Below are 20173 nucleotides of genomic sequence, written 5' to 3' on the forward strand. Positions count from 1 at the left end.
TTAAACTTAATTTTGTATTCATTCAGGCTTTATAAATGTCATCTCCAAATCTTCGTCTTACTTAAAATGCTGTTACATGTTACATTTTTCATGTTGCATGAGGCATTGTATCATATCTACAGTGAACATTACAAGAAATGTACATTCGTTCTAGATTTGACAACGATTCTAGTGATTATTTCCATAATTGCTTGTAACTTGCGACTTGTATCGTGAGCGTTTTGTTTTGGAGATTTTCTACATGTGATCTCCCCAGTGGATCTATCTTTTCTCACTGCCTCGTTCTTCGATTTCTGCCTGTCTCGACAATACTCGACCTAAACCATCATAAACAAAATTAAATTCATAGCCGCGTAAATTACCTTTTTGTAACAGCTGTTTTAATAATGGTTTTTTCAAAACAGGCAGCGTCACAAATAGCACCTGCTATGACAGCGCCTTTTTGTTAAAGTGCTGCACTTTTCTCTCCACAGGATCTCACTTCTTATGTGACGACTGATTCCTTATCTATCGGCTAAAGACTGCTTCTCATAGAGATAGACGTCTTCAGATACTGTTTTCATAAGTTGTTGAAACATGTCTAAAATTTGATCAAGTTGTTTTTGAAACTGTCAGAAATGACGCATCGATTTTTAAGACTGACATAAGGCCCGTTTACACGAGCAATTTTAATATGACAATTTTTAGTTGACAATGTTAATTTGACCGTGTAAACGACAAAAAGTTGTCAAATTTCATTTAATAATCGCCTGTTTTTAAAAGCTGGTGAGCTAGCTTTTATGTGACAAATAAAAATTATCACATACAAAAAATGGGTCGTGTAGATGGCTGTCAAATAAAAAGTGGCACATATCAAGGAGCGAAGTAGATCACCTGCTTCACATTAGTGATGGGCAATACCGCTAGTATCGATTCGATACGATACCGATTACTTTTTTATAAAAGTATCGAAGTATCGATTACTAAAGCGATTACTTTCTCCAATTTCGAAAATAAAAGTGTGAGTCACTTGATACAGATCTGATAATGGAATTGGTAAAGTGTGGCCTTATGTACTTCAACAATACGACAAAAATTTATTTTTTTTTGTCTTAAATTACCAACTGTCATAACATTATTAGGAGTAACGATAAATTTTCAGAACCTGTATAAATTCGAATTGAAAAAATTGGTTACATGCTGCTCTGAAAGATAAATAAATATTTTTGCACTTTGGAACATGTTAACAGTAACGATGTATTTTTGAAAGTTACATATTCTTGTTTAAAAAAAGCATCATGTTAACGTTCTTTGCCTTTACCTACTTCTTTTTTCGCTTACCAGTTCTCCCGGTACTGGTAGGTAAAGGCAAAGAACGTCTTGGCACACAGAGATATTTCCTTGCAATTTTTTCAAGAAGAGGGTATTGACAGGCATTTTCTTTCCACCAAATCAATGGATCGCTTTTCTTCGGTATGTTTTTCTGCTTAAAGTATCTTCGGCATTTTATGGTGGCTTCAGTATTACTAGTTCGGTGATTATGAGCAGCAGTTTCCATGTCATCAAATTTCTTCCATAATTCGTAATTGTAGTCGAAACTACTTTCTTGTACGTGTTGAGGCGGTTGAGATTGCGTTGACAGAGCCAAAGGTAACATTTCTGAAATCAAACGACTTTGACCTTGGTCACGCGACGTAGTTCGGGTAAAAGCTACTTTTTTGAATCTTGGATCCACTAAAATCGCCAAAGCAAAAAGGGGTACAGATTCTATGTTAGAGAATTTTCTGTTCAGCTGGTTTTTCATATTGGTTGCCAAATCATTGGAAGCATCTTTTGTATTTTCACTTGCAACAAACTGCAGTGATCTCACCAACGGAATAATCTACGTGTTAAGCATGAAAAATATTAGTATCGATATAGTCAAAAAGCAGACTTCCGGATGAGCTTTTCAATTTTTATTGCAAACCTTTGAAACACCAACATGCTTGTCAGCAGACATTTCTTCAGTTCCAACAGCAAATGGCTTTAGTACACAAACTGCTTTCTACATTACCACTAAATCTTCATTGGTCAGGCAAAGGTCATTTCTACCAATGAAACAAAGGACTGTAGTAACAGATTTGAATTGCTCGATGAGTCTTTCCAACATAAAATAAGTGGAATTCCAGCAAGAGGCGACATCCTGTATGAGCTTATGAGCTGGTATTGATAGTTGTTTCTGAACTTCACAACGGCAATCAGTAGCGTTGGCGCTGTGATTGAAAGAAGATACCACATTCTTGGCCTTTTGTTGAACACGAGCGAGGTTATCGTCGGTTTTCATTGCACGTGTTACAACTAGGTTTAACGTGTGAGTAAAACATGACAAATAAGTCTACCCACAAATGCGAGCTGCAGCAATCATAGTAGCTGCGTTGTCGGTGACGATACTGACAATCTTATCTTTAATTACCCATTCATTTGCAAGCTTGTCTAACTCTGACGCAATATTACTTCCTCTGTCTTGACTGGTGAGCTGCACTCTAGTGAGCACACGCGATTTTAATTCCCAAACAGCTGTTATATAATGTGATGTGAAAGTAATGTAACCTTTTGTTTGCACGGACGTCCATACATCAGTCGTTGTGGCAAGATACGCAACCATGTCAAGCTTAGCATAGACTTTGTCGGAAATTTTTTTATATTTTTGTGGCAATAAAGTGACCAACTGAGCTATGAAGTCACACAGTGGTGAGCAGGTCAATTTTTTTGGGCTCATGTTTTCTCGTGAAAGGAATGTCATATGAAGAATGTTTTATGCAGTGCGGTGTTTGAAATTGAATGAAGATATGATCGTCGCACTTTGCTGGACAATTTAAGCAATTTTCTCATGAGCCTGAAAAATTCAGGTGACTCAACGGGATTCGAACCCATGACCTTTGCGGTGCCGGTGCAGTGCTCTGACAAACTGAGCTATGAAGCTCAAAGTTGAGTGATCTGAATTTTTTAGGTTCATGAGACAATTGCTTAAATTTGTCCAGCAAAGTGCGAAGATCACACCTTCCTTTAATATCAAACACCGCACTGCATAAAACATTCTTCACATGACTAATTTCAGTACTTTGCCGTCATGTATTTATAAATAAATATTTGTATGGTTTGCACTTGTTTAATTTAATCAATTAAAAAGCAAAAATTCTTGGAAGATGTAGTTATGCATTAATTATGAGTATGTAGCTCTTTTGCTCCAAAAAAAACAACAAAAACAAGCTTTAAAGCTACCACAGGTAGCAAGTGACAACGTTTCGTATATGACGATCTTGTTTTTTTTGCAAGTGAAATAATTTACGTTCTTCAACAAATTTACTCACGCCCAATACTTGTTCTTCATTTAGCAGACCCAGTGTTTTCACCTAAAGATCATAACCATGTATGCAACTCTCACAAGGTGGAGTACTGCATAACACTTAAGTTTCTGGCTTGTTACTTGTCAGTTGACTATATACGTTATGGTGATGAAGTTTGTGGACCAATAACTGTATGACTTGGATAAGATATTTGGGGTAAGCTCTTACGTGAATTATTTATCAAAGGTCTGTTGCAACAAACTTTCTCACATTACATTTGTGTTTGAGATGTGAACATGTAGTAAGATATAGCTCGGTATTTTGCTCAAGAGTTTTGGCTTATTTTTGACTTGATATATTGATATGGCACACTATCATTTGATTTGTTACTATATTATCTCTCTATGCAGTCTCCAAAGATAAAATTTCGAATGCAGCTTTTTGGTGCTAGGACTCAAACAAATTTATTTTCGAAATGCAGTTATTGTTTGACGTGTGATTTCATCAGTTCATCTTGGGGACTCCTGATGATGATGAAGCTTACCTCAACTGCTTGAAATTGGACATAGCTTTGAATGAACTGAATCTTAACGATGGTCAATATTTTACAGATGATGAAAAAACCTTCCACGACAACATTTCCCTTGAAAAACTTCCCATGACATCAGTCATAGTTATTTTTATTGGAACTAACTTTTACATTGTCTTTTTAATTCTCTAAAAATTAACAATATAAAAGTCTAAATTGAGTAGCACTGCAAAAGTTTGATCATTTATATAAACAAGATCATTCATGTTTCCCCAGTCCTTATGCAGTCCTAAATGTCTGTCGTGTAGTAACAGTTATTTTAAAAACATTTACGAGGTACTAACTCCTTATTGATGATGTAATAATCCAATAATTATGAATATATGAAACTTTCACTTAGTAAGGAACTAACCATATAACATAAATGAAAACCTTACATATCTGACATCCTGTTTCTTTGCTCTAAGAGAAACGAGAATATTAGAAACAGTCGTCCATTTTCGTTCTTGAAGAATTTTGATGCTAAGTACATTTAGCGTTTAAATTATTTTTAATTCATTTTGTTTGTCTATTTCATAATTATAAATAAACCTTGTATGATTTTGGGTTTTTTGTTTAATCATTGGTCAGCAATCACGTTGTAACGATACATGAACTATACAGAATAACTTTTTTCTTGTTTGTTTTTATTAACTTTTCGTTAGCAATATGATTTAGTCTTTCCGACAGTAAATACTATGTTATTTAACGTATGCAAGTTCTTCAACAAATCAACTCTAGCAGCATGGCACAACACTGGTTAGTGTCATACATGAGAATAACAGAAATGTTGATAAATCTTTTAATTCTAATTGCTTCTTGAAAATTTATGTTCAACTTAATTTCAACTCTCAGCCATTACAGAAACACTTTGATTCCTGGCTTTTCACATGTTACACAATAATTATACATGATTATTGCATCACTGAGGTCTGTGGACCAATAACTGCATGACTTAGCTGAGGTATTTAGGCAGAACTCATTCGTAACTTGTTCGTTAAGGTCTGTTTGTACTAGCTGCCTTACGTTACATCTGAGTTTGATATATGATCATGTAAAATGTTAGAGTTTGATATTTTCCTCGAGAGTTTTTAGTTGTTTTTTTTTAGTCGATGAAAAGCAAAATTGATAAGAATCCATGACAAGAAAATCACGGTCCCTCATGCATCTCTATTTATAAATACGTTTTTCAAAACAAAATAAAATCGGCTAAAAGCAAAGCACCTCTCTTGTATGTACGTATTACATGGTATTTTATTCCTCATCATATTTCATTTATAACTGTTTCAGATTTTTTTACATTTTATTGATTTGTTTTCTTTGACGATGAAGACGAAAATCTTTATGATCATCAAGTGAAGATTAGTCAGGTAAAGTCGGCGAGTCCTTAGTGGACTGAGGACTAGTAAGATGAATTTTATTTTTTTTAAATGGAAACATCGTCATTAATATTGTCTAGCAATAATATAAATAAAATTAATAAATATTTACGAAATGAACTCACATGAAAATAGTTTTATAATCATCAAAGTTAGTTAAGTAAAGGAGAAATATATTATTATAGGTTTAGTGTATGTAGATTTCACAATGATTCACAGTTTGTTTATCATCAACGCTTCAATGTGAGTAGATATGAGATATGATGGATATATATGGGTTAATGTTTTTTATGGATCAAATTTCCTCTCTAGGCCCTTGTTGGTTTGTTAGTTTGCACCGATCATTTATGCAGTTTAGGAACTTGTGTTTGGTTGCTGTGGATGGCAGACGCTTGTGGCTGTTCAAAAGACATCAGGCCATGGAAAAATAATATGTTTTATTAACGACTGAAGAAAGTAACTGGGGACAAGTAAGATGAATATTTTGAATTTTTTTCAAATGGAAACATCTTTATTAAATGTTAGCAAAAATATAAATATTTACAAAATAAACTTAAATGAAAATAGTTTTATGTAGGTATTGGTTAATGGTTATAGATAAAATTTCCCCTTCAGGCTCTTTTGTTGGTTTTGTGCATATTAGCTTGTAATTATTCAAGTATGTAATTTATAATTAAATTTGAATGAGATGTAGTGAGATAAGTTGCAGTATGATATTAAATGAAAGCTTGAACAAGGGCTACAAAGTGAAGGCTTATTTTTATTTGTGGTATCACCTGACATGATTCATGCAATTATACTAAGATAAAATGAAAAATGCCATGACATTAAAAATTCTAGTAAACGAATGTCCAAGGTTAGACAAAAATGATGTCATGGGTAATTGTAGGATATATTTCTGGAAAAACATCGGAGATGTGTTTTAGGATTTGTTTGTGATTATTTCTTTGAAGCTCAAGGAAAAGTGAATGAATTTATGTGTAAATTGTTGGTGATTGATATGAAGGTATCAAGCACTTGTGACATGTTGAAAATGAAGACTTAATTAGTTGAGAAATTTAAAGCATTTATTATGTGCTATTATTTTGTTTACCAGTAATTATATCAAACTTTATTAAATCAAGTATTTGCTTATTTAATTCCAGGCCCATTCTCCTGAAGACATTCCTCTGTTGTAAAAAAATACTTTGGAAAATCTCGCCCTTGCTGGCCAGAGTCGGCCATAGATCATATTTTCACGTACAGGTGCACTTGATTTTTGTATTATTGAAAAGAGAATTCCTTACATAAGTTCACCTAAAGCTATTTCTTACTAATAGTTTTCATTAACACATTATTTTGTTATGCAATCAAAAAAGCCCTCAACTAAGAGCAAATGGGCTCCGAAAAAGTATATAATTGTTGGATTCCATTATTATTATGCTAAATTCATGCATATTTTTCATAATTTGGACACAGTCACTGAATGAAAATGTATCTGCAATGAGTATTTTTAATGTTTGTTTACGATTACTAATTACTGTCTATCTAGTTTGCACTAATATTGAGCTGTACAATTTTCTGGGAGAGGTCTCACTGGTCTGCTTGCAACATTGAAGGTGAGTTATTCTATTTGTCCAAGAAATTAGGCTATGCAAAACAAGAGAGTGGCAAATATCATGTCTGTGATGACACTCTATGCACTGCCTTTATATCATATTTCTTATTTACAAAAAGTTCAAACCTTTTTTCGATCCTCCACAAATAATGACAATTCTGTTGTTAGTATCAGGAGTTCAAAGTATCATGATAAAACAAGTTGTCAATCAATGAATTCAATGTTTCAAAATAGTAATATTGTTTAAACAGAATTTAAATACCAGGTCTTGAAGCATAGATAAATGTGATCAAACATAACTCATATTTCATCGCAATTGCCGGATGGTCTCCTAACAATTGCAAACTGTTAAATTTATGCATACTAGAAAATTCTTATCCTGTGTTAAAGTGACTGCAACTCCACTTGTTTCAATCTTTTTGCGTCTCCTGTTTTACAGGCTTCCCACGTGTACGCAAGCGTACCTATTTTTGTTAATGCATTTTGTCAAATTCACAGAATGTCCGAAGTTTTTTCATGAGCAGTTGCAAGGTCAACAAAATGGTGACAAAAACGATAAAGTAAGGATTTTTTCTTGCTGCCCAAGCCATCATCCAGTATGATATAAAGAAAATTCCAGTTGAATAATTTAAGAAAAAGTCCATTCATAAACAATATGTGTTTTGCTATTGGTAGATTTACGCAAGATTTATTTAAATTAATGTTTATTTGTAATAACTGTTTATTTGTAGAGGATACTTTTTTCAAACACATTTCAACTTTACGTTTGTAAGCATACTGAAATGCAGTCATTTACGAAATATCCTTGGAGAATCTCCATAAAGCCTGTTTTTCTAGCTATGATATTTTGAATTTGAAATTCTACTTTGTAAAAGAAATATTTATTTCTCTCAAGGTCACGAGCTGCAGAAGAAGGCATTCGTGCTGTCAGACGGAAGCAAAAACAGTGAAGAAGTGGAGGTTGTTGAAACTTTTAAAGGTGAGAGAATTTTTACAAACATAGTTGTGACATGTCTTTACTGGATAAAAACTACACGTTGCCTTTCTAGATTGCATTTGTGAATTCTTTCAATACCCAATAACCATTTTAAGAACATTTCACGCGTCAGGCGTTTGATTCAATCGCCAATAGTTTGTATTGGATTTTTCTATAAGATAGAAAGTCAGTCTCTTCGCGATTAAATCAAACTTCCAATGTCTAAATGAAAAACACATTTTGTTATTACCTTTATACAAAACAAAAGACTTCACAAATTCAATTTAGTTTTTTTGAGCGTAACAGTCTTTAATTCCGTGTAACAATCCCCAATTTCTCTTTTTAACACATATCTTTCAGTCTCTTATTAGTTACAGTTAACAAAAAATAGTTTTGAACATTTACCAGGAAAACTTCGATTAGAATGATAATAGGAAAATAAAAATAGACAAATTCTCGGTATCGCTAGTATGGAATGAACAAAGATCTTTTTCTTGTTATTTTAAATATTTGCATCTTAAATAGTTATGCAATGAAGTGTGTCATTGACACGTGTAATACATTTACCATTTGAACATTTACCAGGAAGAATTCGATTAGAGTGATAATAGGAAAACAAAAATAGACAAATTCTTGGTTTTGCTAGTATCGAATGAACAAAGATCTTTTTCTCGTTATTTTAAATAGTTGCATCTTAAATAGTTATGCAATTAAGTGTGTCATTGACACGCGTAATATCATTTACCATTTGAACATTTACCAGGAAAAATTTGATTAGAATGATAATAGGAAAATGAAAATAGACAAATTCTCGGTATCGCTAGTATCGAATGAACAAAGATCTTTTTCTTGTTATTTTAAATAGTTGCATCTTAAATAGTTATGCAATGAAGTGTGTCATTGACACGCGTAATATCACATTTTTCAATGAATTCTTGCATTTTAGATGAACGGACTATTCTAAATTCTAATACTGTATATCTTACATGCCAATACCCTTAAGGTTTTTTTCTTCTCAATAGGTGTTGCATGGTAGCGCCTTGTTTGATTCGGTTGTCCAAGTTTAAAATCTCCTGTGTTTTTTTTTAAATGTAGTCGACTGCAATCAATGGTTAATCACAAACATTAAACAGTTATACTTTAAAACGTTCCATTTGCTGTGATTACAATAAGCGGATTGTGTTTTGATTTATGCTTTTAAATTTCTTGGTAGAGATTTGTACGGAAAAAAGTAACTTCCAATTTCGTTCACATTGACAAAGACACCATTGCCTTACTGAGTTAAAGGTGTCCATGATTGTGATAGCTTCATCATAATTGGTGAAAGTAAACCTTTGAATCTAATATGTTTTAAATCAAGTTTATAAAGATGAAACTTGACGATAGTAGTCTTTTCTATACCTTGTTATAGCTACCTTGTTGCTGTGACAAATTTTTTGTGATTTTGTTATTTTGTTGGGTAATCATAATTTTTAGAATCTGTGAATAGTAAGCTTTCCCCTAAGTTGTCGCTACTTTGCTACTATTATGATAAATATTTTTGTTTCGACAATAATTTGTAAAAAAAAACACCCTTATTTGGCGTGCATCAAATGATTATCGTAGATTTTTGACGATTAACTTCATACAGTTGGATGTTTTAAAACATTGATACAAGTAACGTTTAACAAGGATGAGTACAATTTCTGAAAATTTTCTTCCTGCGTATGTTTAATTTTTATAAATTTTCATCTATGTTAAGGTTAATAATCACGGAAAGTTGCTTTGTTGACGTACGGCGTTGATGGTTATGATGTTGTATGTAATTTAAACGCCTTAATGATTGGATATTAAAACTATGGAAGAATTCTATTTTAATCTTTTCATTTCAACGAGTGAGAAAGAAGATTTAATAAATATGTATTTATGATTGCAGAATTTCCTAAGTTTGATATTTACCTTGGATAATACAGAATTTATAGAGTTGCCTTCAACGAATGAAAAGTTACTTCATGGATGACGGTAAGTTATATACAATCAAATTTATACAAGACCCACGTAAATTGTGTGTAAGCTATACATGCAAAATTATGGATATATTTACCAACATTTTATCGTAGAACATACATACACTTTATTGATCTTTTTACCTCGATAATTTTCGTCTAGAGATTTTATGTCTTTATGCACCAACTATAGATATATCTTTAAGGCTTTTTCTGAGTCGAATTTTATTGACTAAAATACTGTCACACGTTTGGTGACTTTTCAATTGACAGAACGTTACGAGTCTAAAGGTGAAGGAACGGAATATTACCCCGACTTTGAAAGTAAGTTATACTATCAAATTTATGTATAAGGCACTTATAAATTGTATCTTGCATACGTAGTGATATACTTTCTAACATTCAACATATACTCCTTGATTATGCTTTTCCTTGTAATCTCGTCATCTCAGGATAATTTACGTCTCCTTGCGCACAATATTTTTAAGCATTTTCGATTCAAAATCCCTTCATGAGATTGTTTGTGTAAGATAATAATAATATCCATAATAACTATAAAAATAGCTTAAGAAGCACTTGTGCAAACTGGACGATTTTTCAAAGCTATAATTTACAAAGTCTAGGTGTTGAACAACACAAAATAAGTCAGTTTTAAGTTAATGTCGTCATCATAAAAGAGCTTTTGACAATTCAGATGAACCTGAGGCACCGCGGAGGCACCGCGGAGGATCGATAATTGGGGGCCTCATATCCATATATTTATGTTTTAATCCTTAGAAAACAATGGATTTCAAAAGATCTTAAGCCTGCATATATGAATATATGAATATTAGCCCCTCCCCCCTCAATTATCGATCCTCCGCGATGCCTGTTTATTATATGTTCCTTGTCCTTTTGAGTAAAAACGCAACAGAGTGTTGGATATGAATAGATAGAAATATTGTATCATTCTGATTACAAATTGTATTACAATGCGAAATAATATTGGTCAATTTTGGTAAATCTCAGCAGAAATAGATCCGTCCGCCATTTTTTCTTATCCATTCCGCCGTTCAGTGGTTTTATTTGTTTGAATTTTGTTTCCTGAAATAAATTTAGAGGAGTTTGTAAAGATGCTTTCTGGCGCCCTCCATATGCCTTCTGGTAGTGGTGTCTCCCTTAAATCATTCGTGGGTATTCCCCTGGCTGTACCCCCACAACGCCAATGGTTCGTGTTTCATAGATATACATAGGATCGATACATAGGCGTAGGAACAGATTTAAATTTGGGGTGGGGTTAAAGTCGACGAGTATAGTATATACTCCACCCTTATTTTTGAAGCTTTAGGAGTCTAGTACAAACATTGAAAATGGAGAAAGTCATGAAACCTTTATGATTTAGTTGTACTTCATTACAATACACAAAGTGCAAGTATTGTTCAAAATCAATACATTGCACAAAACGAACGAATTTAACTAATAGCCTAAACGATTGGTCGTACTATTTGGAAGCTACGAATTCTAGTTCAATGTCAGACTAAGATGTTTTCACTCTTTGAAGAATTAAAAATGGACCTTTGTTGTATGCATTAAATGGGTACAAAGAAGTTTATGAGCTTTACTACACATACAAGGACGTACGTTTTCATAATGTCGCTTATCGTGCTAATTTACGTGATATCCATAATTCGCATTTGATCTTATCATAAATTTTGCTCGTTTGCGGTCTTTACTAAATCTGACAGTATTGATATTGTTTTCCTTCTTAAGTCAATTTCTACTTCGTTCTTGAACTTTCTGTAGTCTGTGTGATGGGTACATAACATAAAACCCCTATATGCACCTATCACAAGTTTAATATTTGCCTAAGATCAAACTTTATTTATCAAACCTGAGCTCCAGTTCATATCAAATACTGCTATCCGCGTGCAACACTGCATACTTTTTTTAAAAAAAGCATCGATCGCTGCAGTTCTTACAGTAAAACCTGGTCTCCCTCAAAGATTTTATGGTAGATTAAAGTGAGCCATTTCAGCCATTAGTCAACCTAAAGGACAAGATTGAGCTACATAATATACCAATACCAATACAGCCTTCGTCTCTTCTCTTTGAATTGGGTCTAGTAACTGCATTCTGATGTCGAGTCATATAGGTATTAGCTGCCTCATCATGTGCTTGTTTATGACTGTTCAAGTTAGGGGAAGGTTACCGCGAATAAGGATGTATACAGTATTTTATCAAAAGTTCTCAAAAACGTGTTCATTTTGAAGTATTTTGGCATTGTCTGGCTTATCTATAAAAATAATAAGACGGTAAACTTGCCAGAACGCTCATTTTATACACGTTGCGTGCAATACACAACAGAATTTAAACTTTCAACTTTTCGAGTTGAATTAGATTTTTAATTTCTCATTTTCTTTGCGCAAGCAGTTGCAAACTGCTCTCCCGCTTTTCAAGATTAATTTTTTGCCTTTAGATAAACCAGGCGATGCGAAAATACTTAGACGTGGACACATTTTGAGAAATTTTGATATAAAGATAATTTTCTTGTCATTTAAAAATGTTCTAATTTTTTTGTACACGTTGTGAATTGTTGATATCTTACAGTTCATGGTTGTCTGCTCTCTAATTAAACATCCTACACATCTATGGCGCGCCAAATGTGCTTTTATTAATTTAAGTACATTATCGCATTATTTTTCATGATTTATTTAATTATATATGATAATTGCTTTTAGTAGTTTAGTAGTTTGCTTATTTCAAATAATCATTTTTGTGACAACGTGCTTTAAGTTTATTATATCAAATAACCAGTTTTACTTCCTTTGATAAAATTTGGTTACATCAACAACCACTTTTCGCAAAATGGTTATATCAAATAACCAAAATAATTTTGATACACTTGGCGAAGCAAAAAAAGTCAAAACATGATAAGTCCACTCCGCCCTTCGGATTTTTATGTCTTCCGAGAGGTAGCGGTTTTTTCCAACCGAATTTCTATACGTGCTTTGTGTTTGATGAACTCTCTTATTGACGATTGTTGCATACAAAGGAAGGATTTCGGTTTTCAATGAATTCCGCCGATTCCTCCGAAAGGCTTGCGACATCATTGACTGATGTTATAGGGCGAGCCATTCGTGAAACTAATCAAACTATTACGAACTCTGCCGAGGTAAGCAGTACATTTAAATAAGGAAGAAATAAATGTATGGTCTATGGCAATTATATTAAACTTGGCAACTCTGTGTATAAAGTATCAGGTATTGCTTGTTGATTTCCTACAATTTCCATAATGGTGATAATGGAAAAATACCTATTCAAATGTGCTGCTTACCTTGGCAGAGTTCGTAATAGTTTCACGAATGGCTCGCCCTATAACATCAGAGAAATATTTATATAATTATTCTTTTACCGAATTAAATTATCTCCATTGTAAGAATGAAAATTCCATAACTATGTTATGCTTGAAATATGGAGTATATCTGAAACAATTGAACTTTTTGCAAATACATGTATTCTTAAAAAAAGTGGTTGTTAAGCAGATCATTGTTTTGTGAAAATCTTTGCTGTTTGTAAAACAGCGTTGGAGCTTTTTATCTTTATATTTTCTACTACATGTCTTAGGTCATCTTACAGAACGTTTTGAGAATGCTTTTAGATCCATTCAATTTCAGACATCTCATCGGTATAGAAACAATCTTCATTTGGCATAAAGTCTTTTAGTTGTTTATCTCTTTGAAGACTTCTCATATTCTTTGTTTCGTATGGTCATGCAATATCCTTATATATGTTGATAACAATTATTTATAAATAAAATAATGGAACGGTGTAATAAAGAAGATATTATTTTTATTGTACTTGCATGCTGAAAACAATTGTTTTGTGTTGACGATTTATGGGATATATTTTGAGATATTCTCACCTAGGTTTAATTCACTACCAAAGTTTATTCATTATTACCAGTAGTATAGTACATGGGGGTACGAGAGCACAGAAAGTGCTCTCATATCCCCCATGTACTATACTACTTTTAAACAGTGGGTAAAAACTATCTTTAACAAACAATTGTTTTCAAAGGGGGTAAAAATCTCGAGGTTATAATCTATCGTTTAAAAATATGGAATCTATATGTTTTTGAAATCAAGTGTTAACAAGCATCGGTTCGGAGGCGCTCGGCAGCACAGAGCATGATGTGAATATTACGAAGTAATATTTACTCCATGCTCGAGCAGGGGATGGAGCGCCGAGAATCCAGGCGACGATGGTGGGAAATTTTTCACGAAGTGAAAAATTGGAGTCGCCCCCCGTGGTATTCGATGAATATTCGAAGAATATTCTAGAATAACAGAGGATTAATATATGCTCTTTAAAAAACCGTCTTTAAGAATTAATTGTTAAGAATTAATAGACTTTGGCATATTTTTATCGTATGGTAAAAAGAAACTTATAGCTTATTATGTTGTCAAATTTTGATTTTAGGCTTGAGTAAAACTAAATAATGTGCATTAAATGTAGAAAGTATTAAAGGGAAAACATACTATAGTAAAAAGTAAAATTACTGCGTACCATTCGAAGGCATAACCAAATACCTATAGTTAACATAATTTTTTGAAAATCCTCTTTCGATATGGTAAAAATACGCTCAGATTTTTTCTAGTAAGACCATCTTACACAGCAGTCACGACGAAGTCAGTATGATCAATTTTACAAAATATATGACACTGTCGTAAACAAACAACCAGTTCCCAAAAATTGAATTGACGAACAGGATGATAGTCAAAGATAGCCTGATTTTAACCTGCTAAATTGTTGTGAAACTCTTGCAGCTTCATTGGAGACAATCCAGAAATGATAGTTTCTCGTGTATACTAAAAAATATACTTCGTTATACGCATCCAACTCAAATCGTAGGCATAATTATCGATCTTTTACCATTCCTAGATTTCACTCAAATATTTACCATTTTTTTCAGTTCATACAGGAAAGACTCGTCAACATAATTATCTGGGTAATTTTGTTCTTCGTACAAGATTTTTCTCCATGGCTTTTTCACCATTATAAGAAAATGTTTCTTAAAAAATAACAGAGTGTGACTTTGCTTGACAAACAGTCAAGTCATCCCACCTGAGATAGCAAAGGCTATTTCGAAAACCCACCAAACAATGACCAGTTCATTGTATCCCATCTGTCAGAATCATTGGTCAGAATCGATTGCAAATCGGCAATACCAGGGCAATACCAAGCAATACTATCCAATTTAACATAATGTACACTAACTTTAGTCTTAAAAATATTACTGATAAAGAGTCATTATGTCATCACAGTCAATTTGTATTCCTAAAGTACAAATGTACAAGAACAAAAAATTATAAAAATACAGTGTTGGCTAAGAATTTTCTCTATAATTCAGCAATGCAATATACACATTTACTTCTTTACTGACCAAACTATCAAAAGCTTGTTCATTTTGATGTCAAAAAGAAGACAAATAATGTTATTTCTTCTTAATCGAGCTGCTTCAGAAAGATGAAAATTTGCTGAAAAACAGGGGCGAGTAGGACCCTGGTTAAGACGCTGGACGAGTTTGGGGAAGCGGCCCAGCGGGGGAAAAACCTTCACACGTCATTACCACTGTCATTGCGATGAATGGGAAGTGGGAATTGTAACTTTACCACGGAATGTTTAGGTGTAGAAAAGCTCTAGAATAGTTTACAACGAAATTGAAGTGCCTGTATGAACTTTAATGAACTTTAATGACTAACAATAGGTACTCCCTATAGGGCTTTTCAGTAGCTATTTACAAAATTGAAAACATATACATATTTCACTTATAAATGTTTGTAAAAAAGACTATTATTAAAACGATTTTAAAGATAAAAGTAACATTACAAGATGGAACTACAAAAGATCTTTTAAAGCTTTCTTAAAAGAATCAAGAGACTTGGAATTTTTCACATCTTTGTCTAAATTGTTCCACAATTTGACTGCCCTATATGAAAATGTGCGTTGGCCCGTTGATGTTCTGAACCTCGGAATTTGAAATAGGTCTCTATTACGGGTGGCCCGATCGTGAGGACTCTTATGGAACTTTTTGCAGGCTGTATTTCCGATATTCGGTGATAATGGCGATGTCTGAAGCGCATCGCGAATTTTTAAGAAAAAACAGGGAATATATCAAAAGAAATCTTGAGGTTGATGCTGTTTGGCCACAAATGACGGACGTTCTGGATCGTAACTGCGAAGACAAAATTCGAGCTGAATCCACCCCTGAAGCTCGTACTTTGGAACTTCTTAATTTGCTGCATCGGCGAGGAGATGAAGCATTCATATCCTTTATTAGAGCGACACTTAAAGTTCAAAGATGGGTTGGGGAACACTTGGCTGATTTAGCCGGACTTAATGTGAACCATATACTTCCAAATGCCACGCAAAGTACGACATTTTTTATTTCTTATAATGTTATATATTACGTACTGTGAGCTTGTTTGCCTGTCTATTATTTATTCATTCTGAAGATGTAAAATTCTCTAGAAGATAAGAATGCAAATATCGACTTCACTTGCAGAAGTTTTAATGAAAAACCATCTTCTTATATATAAACAGAAACATCAGAAAGTTTTAAACCTTTTATTTTACCACTGTCTTACTTAGGAGAAACTGAAGAGCCTAGAATGAAAGAGGTCCATCGTCAAATTCTTGTGAGCCATTTGTCCATATTTAAGCAATCACTTAATGTCGCTCAAATGGTTGAAAGTTTATCCAACAATGTGGCGATCACAAGCAGAAATCCTGGTGTCAACATCAGAGCTGTGTTGCAAGAACTATCTTTGGACAAAAAAGTGGAAAAGCTTATATGTGATGTGCTTCCGCGTTTAGGGCCTGATGCATTCCAATGTTTTTTCAAAACCTTAGATATAAATCAGCCGCAACTTGCCCATGATTTGAGGCAGTCAATAAAAGGTATGTAAAAAATGTAATAATTATTCCTCCTTGTTATTACATATAAATATTTATCCCTTTACATATCCTGTAAGTCAAATTTACCTCACTGATTTGTCAGCTACTCATTCTGGCGAACTAATTGATGAGAGACAATTCTATCAGGAGTCAACAAGTGCTCATCTGACTGGGCAGACAACAGCCCAGTTTAATCTTGAAACAACCTGCTCAGATCTACCTGACCATGTTCAAAGAAAGTTAGAAGAATGCTTAAACAAAGGCAATGAGTTATTAGAGAATGACTGGAGAAGGTGATTTTCAAATGAATTAAAGTTTTTTTAAACTCAGTTGATGTTTTATCTTTAGGTAACTAAATGTTTTTAGTAAAGTTTTATTCCTTAACTGAGCACAAATTGACTTTTTTTCAAGCCTGTACAAAGCAGTGAATTTGCCACAAGGTAAAGAAAACATCATTGCTGAAAAATTCTCTGGTAACCCCACACGATATGTGTTGGACACTTGGTTTGATAGAGATGGACAACATGCCAATGTAAGAGCACTGCTCCTAGCATTGAAAGAGTGTAAGCAAGGAGGTTTAGCTCATGAGATAGAAAGGGATTTGGATGTTAAGCTGCCTGATCAAGTTCCGCAAGACACCGTTGATGGAATCATGCAGTTAAATGAAAACGAGAAAAGAACTGGTAAGTGAAGTTGGAATGAGTGGTTGTCTAATTTTTCAAAGCAAAGCACGATCTTGTCAGATTGAGCAGTTGCATCAAAGTATAGTTTTGTACATACAACCAGACCACAAGTTTTGTTTATGCTATGTAAATCTCAGATCGTTATTGTTCTTTTCCCATCTGTTTTTTCACAGTAAGTAAACACATTAAAATTTACATAGCACGGACCTGCAAAATTTTCGAATAATGACTCCAAGTTCTTGAGGCCTGACTACTTTCATGTCCTGATAAACTTTAGAGTTTGCTTTACATGATTGCTTATATTTAGGTCAATGTATTATTGTGTAAGGTGTAAATGCAGTAACGTAGCCAGCTCGACTTTTTACTCCCACTTGTATCCAAATGTTTTTGTGTTTACTAGCTGTGAGAAGAATAGATTTATAAAAAGATGAATAATGGTTATCCATGAGAATTTACATAACCATAGGAAATGTGCAGGCTGGCTACGTTAAGGTGTAAATGTTAAATAAATATTTCAACTTGGTTTATCTTAAGATATCCTAATTTAGTCTCCATCTTAGTAAAGCTCTGAGGCTCGTGAAGGAGATACGGGGAGAATTAAAAGTTCAGTTGATAAATTAATTGAACCAAGGTAGTGTTGATGTTCTCTCGCCCTACGGGCTCGGTCTTTACAAAAAGACATCGGTCCGATATTTCTCCGTAAAGACCTCAAGCTCGGTTATTAAGGGCTTAATAACGCGCATGATTGGTAGATGATTTTGTCATTATTGTATGACAACCAATCATGTTGCAAATTTAGCGTCGCGCGCGGAAAATTCCGCCTGGTTAAAAAAAGGCTTTAGATTTATTTGTGATAGAACGGTTGTGGTTGACGATTGTGCTTTTAATATTGGGCGGTTTGTGCTGTTAAGATTTTGTAAAGATTTAAAGAGGGTGGTTAAATACTTTTCTATCATGCAAAGAAATTGTTTGCAACGTTGGTTGTTACATTCTTACTATAAGGTTAAGTTAAACCACTGATTCAATTTAAATTTGAATATTCAGTGAAATCATCTACATGATGATTAGTACATAAGTTCACTGATTAACAGAGCCATAGTTTTATTATTTTAATTTAACTGAAAATCGTCAATATAGGCGTGAAACACTGGGTAGTAAATCATATCAAGTATTGTTTGAATATGTAATTCAAAGTTATATATGTATGAATATGTATAACTTTGAATTACATTTAAACAATATACTTAATACAAAAAACAGACGTACGTATGTCTCATGTTATTTTTTGTAGTAAACGATGAAAGAAGTTTGGGTGAACTTCCAAAAATAGGTAGATAAGTCTTTTCAATATATGTTTACATGATGCTGATTTTTAATGATTCACGTCAACTACGATATCTCATTTATCTTTTTGTTTTCCGTTATGATGTATTTAATGAAGTACACCAATCTTCAATTAAAAAAAAAGCGTTGCATACATGTGTAGAAATACTGCATGTGTAGTCGGTTTCCTGTTGCGCATGTAATCCATTGCTCGTCAGTGGATACTATTTTGTAAATAACATTTTGATAGTACTATACATTGCCGACAGTTCTCTTAGACTGCAACTGACGTATCTATGTTGAATCTGTCGAATCTTTAAATGTACATCGCACAAAGCAAATGTCATTGTATTCATGACCTGTAAAGCCTGACTTCCATCGTATGTTTAAATTCATTGTCATTAAGAATCGTTTAAACAATAGTCATTGATTTTCATTGAAGTAGATTTGAGTGTAGATATGTACGTTTATGTTGGATGTCTGCAAAATGTTTTTTGTTTCTGTAACTAGGTCTAATTTATTTATTGTTTTAATTAATTTTCATCACTTTAACACAATTATTGCAATCGTGACCTTCAAACACCGTTTTACGTTATTTGTTTTTAATATGGTTATGTACTTATACGTTGCTTGAAAGTGATGCATGAAGCATCAAAACGTTGCAAAACAAAAAGGATACAAATATTAATATTCATAAATGCGCAAAAAGCACTTCCTATCAAGACATTTAGCTAACATCTCGGATGTTTCGTACTTTCGGTTTGACTTCATGATGTTAGTTGTTCCTTCTAAACATACACAATACAATTTACGTCATGCTAATCTTGACGGTATACGCATTTTACTAAAGACACCATGAGATATTAAATGGTTTGTCTCGTTCCTTAAGCCATGCGTATTTAAATAGCTCAGTTCCGTTTCTATACGATTGCTGGGACGATGAGGAGTATGGTTTGTGTAACGCTCGAAACATCCGGCCTTCATACCAATGTACAGTGTTGATTCGTTACAATCTGTTCTTGTTTGGCCTTGTAAACAAGTGATTAAATCATTTTCTTTCAATAGGGCACTTTTATTTTATTCGACAATTGTAATTTTTTTGTGATGAATGTACTTAAAGGCTATTTTCAACAAGGTGGAATTTTCCGCGCGTAATAAATTATTGGATGAGGCTGAGCAATATCAAGAATTATTCAGACCGAGGTCAATGTTATCTTCCGAAGCGATGCTGAGTATAGTTGAGGGATGTTGGTTTATATTGATACAAATTTTTCGAACTGTATATTTTAGCTACTCAAAAAACTGAGAAAATTCAACTTTTGCATTAAAAGAATAAAGTAAAAGGTTACATGATGCTACCATTTTATTTTATACATTTATTTTTATGAAAAATGTATTGATGTTTTTACTATAAACAAAGT

The 20173-nt window shown here is 33.3% G+C and overlaps 1 protein-coding gene across 1 annotated transcript in view; it reads left to right on the plus strand.

The window, feature by feature from the left end:
- Positions 1 to 5527: 5527 nt before the first annotated feature.
- Positions 5528 to 20173, plus strand: part of LOC124438779 — a 130883-nt gene continuing 116237 nt past the window's right edge. Inside the window, exons 1-13 of the mRNA XM_046988975.1 lie at positions 5528 to 5722; positions 6398 to 6497; positions 6784 to 6850; positions 7348 to 7409; positions 7745 to 7828; positions 9567 to 9622; positions 9741 to 9826; positions 10084 to 10134; positions 14762 to 16221; positions 16441 to 16749; positions 16850 to 17039; positions 17158 to 17429; positions 18721 to 18759. Coding sequence (XP_046844931.1) covers positions 15912 to 16221; positions 16441 to 16749; positions 16850 to 17039; positions 17158 to 17429; positions 18721 to 18759 — 1120 coding nt within the window. The 5' untranslated portion in view covers positions 5528 to 5722; positions 6398 to 6497; positions 6784 to 6850; ... (4 more) ...; positions 10084 to 10134; positions 14762 to 15911. The remainder of the gene's footprint in view (positions 5723 to 6397; positions 6498 to 6783; positions 6851 to 7347; positions 7410 to 7744; positions 7829 to 9566; positions 9623 to 9740; positions 9827 to 10083; positions 10135 to 14761; positions 16222 to 16440; positions 16750 to 16849; positions 17040 to 17157; positions 17430 to 18720; positions 18760 to 20173) is intronic.

The sequence above is a fragment of the Xenia sp. Carnegie-2017 genome, unplaced genomic scaffold (assembly GCF_021976095.1).
Source record: "Xenia sp. Carnegie-2017 unplaced genomic scaffold, XeniaSp_v1 HiC_scaffold_19, whole genome shotgun sequence".
Taxonomy (NCBI): Eukaryota; Metazoa; Cnidaria; class Anthozoa; order Malacalcyonacea; family Xeniidae; genus Xenia; species Xenia sp. Carnegie-2017.